Source organism: Tachysurus fulvidraco, chromosome 15 (genome assembly GCF_022655615.1).
Source record: "Tachysurus fulvidraco isolate hzauxx_2018 chromosome 15, HZAU_PFXX_2.0, whole genome shotgun sequence".
Lineage (NCBI taxonomy): Eukaryota > Metazoa > Chordata > Actinopteri > Siluriformes > Bagridae > Tachysurus > Tachysurus fulvidraco.
The window spans coordinates 23,784,901-23,787,400 of NC_062532.1; the positions used below are offsets into that span (position 1 = coordinate 23,784,901).

At 50.8% G+C, this 2,500-nt stretch overlaps 1 protein-coding gene across 1 annotated transcript in view; it reads left to right on the forward strand.

Annotated features, from left to right (window-relative positions):
* The window catches only part of si:ch211-195b15.7 (synembryn-A), a 10,447-nt gene that overhangs the window by 3,435 nt on the left and 4,512 nt on the right, over nucleotides 1–2,500 (forward strand). The window contains exons 5-9 of the mRNA XM_047800536.1: nucleotides 517–1,058; nucleotides 1,293–1,428; nucleotides 1,506–1,697; nucleotides 1,810–1,904; nucleotides 2,063–2,213. Of these exons, the coding sequence (XP_047656492.1) occupies nucleotides 517–1,058; nucleotides 1,293–1,428; nucleotides 1,506–1,697; nucleotides 1,810–1,904; nucleotides 2,063–2,213 (1,116 nt within the window). The remainder of the gene's footprint in view (nucleotides 1–516; nucleotides 1,059–1,292; nucleotides 1,429–1,505; nucleotides 1,698–1,809; nucleotides 1,905–2,062; nucleotides 2,214–2,500) is intronic.

The following is a 2,500-nucleotide window of genomic DNA, read 5'->3' on the forward strand; positions in this document are numbered from 1 at the left end:
ATATAACATGTATAACATATATAACATATATAACATGTATAACATTATCAGGATCATTACATTTATCTTCCTGTATTTACTCACACGTCTGACTGAGACAGGGCTTTAACTGACCAATCAGGAGCTCCAGGTTTGTGTGTCGTCCCTCCTCTACTGCCAGCTTGTGCTCACCCAGCCTGGATGTTCTGGAGGTCTTCCTCACTGTGGTTACTGTGGTTACTGTGGTTACTGTGGTTACTATGGTTACTGTGGTTACTGTGGTTAGCAGGTTGACAATGTTTTGTTGATTTAAGTTTCATGTTTTGTTTGGGATTTTGTCGTTCTGTTCAATAATCTGTCTCTGTTGTTATAATGTGATTGGGTCTGATTGTGTGGTTCTTTGTGTCATGGGCTCTTTCTCTCTTTCTCTCTCTCTCTCTCTCTCTCTCTCTCTCTCTCTCTCTCTCTCTCTCTCTCTCTCTCTCTCTCTCTCTCTCTCTCTCTCTCTCTCTCTCTCTCTCTCTCTCTCTCTCTCAGCGGTTGGCTGAAGCTCTGCTCCGGTTCATCAGGACTAGTCTCCAGCCCAGTGTTCTCAGTGTGTGTTTGCGTACACTGCGTATTCTGTCCCGTGACCGCCAGGCACTCACACCCTTCATCACTGACTCGGCCATCCTCACCCTCGCCTACTTGGGTGGCATCAAACCCCCGTCCCTTTCTCACCATGGCGATGAGGAGGAGAATAAAGAGATGACAGAAAAGAACGTGGACATCAATGACTCAACTCCCGTTAGCAGCAGCATGGACCTTCATTTCACTGATGCAAACTCAGCAGTTCCTCATGTAAGCTCCGTCCCCTCACACACCCTACACTGTGTGAGTGAGGACATCACGGAGATGGAGAGAAGTGATGGCATCTGCAGAATGTTGACGAGAGGAAAGAGGGATGCCAGAGAGGAGGAGGAGAAGGAGAGGAAGGAGTGGTGTGATGATGGAGAAGTGTGGAGGAAAGAAGCCATGAAGACTCTCTGCAATGTCATATACAACAGCCAGAGGGCACAAGAGAGGGCCAGTGTACTGAAGTAAGACACACACACACACACACACACACACACACACACACATACATACACACTTACACACTCTCAAACACACACATACGTACATACACAAAAATACACACAGTCCGAGCTGCTTTTAGAGAGAATTAATCAACAACTGAAGACCAATCAGAGTCCAGAACTCAGCAGAGGTGTGATGAAAAATAAAGTGTGTATTCTTTGCACTGTTTTTCCACTCCCCCCCCCCTCCCCCAGACTCCTCCATGGTCTTTCTGAAAAGCTGAAGAACGGCATTTGCTCTGTGACTCCCCCCAGTGGTCAGTTTTATGAGCTGCGGCTGATGTTTCTGTTGACGGCTTTAAGGCCTGAACTAAGATGTCATCTGCAGCAGGTACACACTTTGAGAGTCTTGTGAAAAAGACATGCTGTTCTTTTTTGTCCTGAACTTCCTGTGTGTGTTTCCCTCAGGAGCGTGGCGTGTCCATGCTGACGGCCGCTCTGGAGCAGTGTTTGGAAGTTCAGTGGGCCAACATGTACGAGGTGGTGTCCTGGGACTCAGAGTCTCCTCCTGTCTGTAAGGAGGCGTTTCAGCGTGCCATCGAGATCCTGAAAGTCCTGTTTAATATCACGTACAGCTCACACATGCAGCAGCCTGATGAGGTACAGATTACACACAGAAATCCACACACTTGCTAAGTCCACTTTCCACTGCAGTCAGTAAGAAGAAGTTAATTACACACTAAGCCTCACGCCTCCCTGTTTCCACCCTCAGGAGGATGCAGCTCTGTATCGCCGCCTAGCTGCTGTCCTGCGTCACTGCCTGCTGCTGCCCTGCCAGGAGGAAGAACTGACAGAGGAACTCCAGGGGTGAGAAACACACACAGATCATACAGAATACAGCATGGAACCTGTCCAGTAAACAAGTGTGATGCTCATTACAGAACATCTGATCCAGCTCAGTGAAGTGGATAGATGGTCTAACTGGGTTAAACCTTTTCACTCTCCATGACCTCTGACCCCCACAGACAGACGGTGAATGTGTTGTCAGCTCTTCCTCTGCAGTGCCTGGACGTCCTGCTCTCAGCTCGTCTCTCTGAGGGGTCGAAGGAATCGGGCGGAGACAACATGGACTGTGTCCACTCACTGCTACTGTTCATGGAGAGGAGACTTGAGAGAGTGAGTGAGAGAGAGAGGGGGTGTGAGAGAGAGGGGGGGGGTGAGAGAGAGAGAGAGAGAGAAGAGCGCTCTTTTTTCCTGCGCGAGCTGGTTCGCGCATCGCTCGCGTCTTGGGTTTCTCTGTCTCTCGCTCTCGCGTTTGTGTTTGCCTGCGCGCTCTCGCGCCGTTTTTTTTTGTGCGCGCGCGCGCGCGCTCGCGCGCGCTCGCCGGCGCGCGGCGCCGCGCGCGCGCGGTTGTTTGTGTGTGTGCTCGCGCGCGCTCTCGCAGCGCCGCGCGCGCGCGCGTC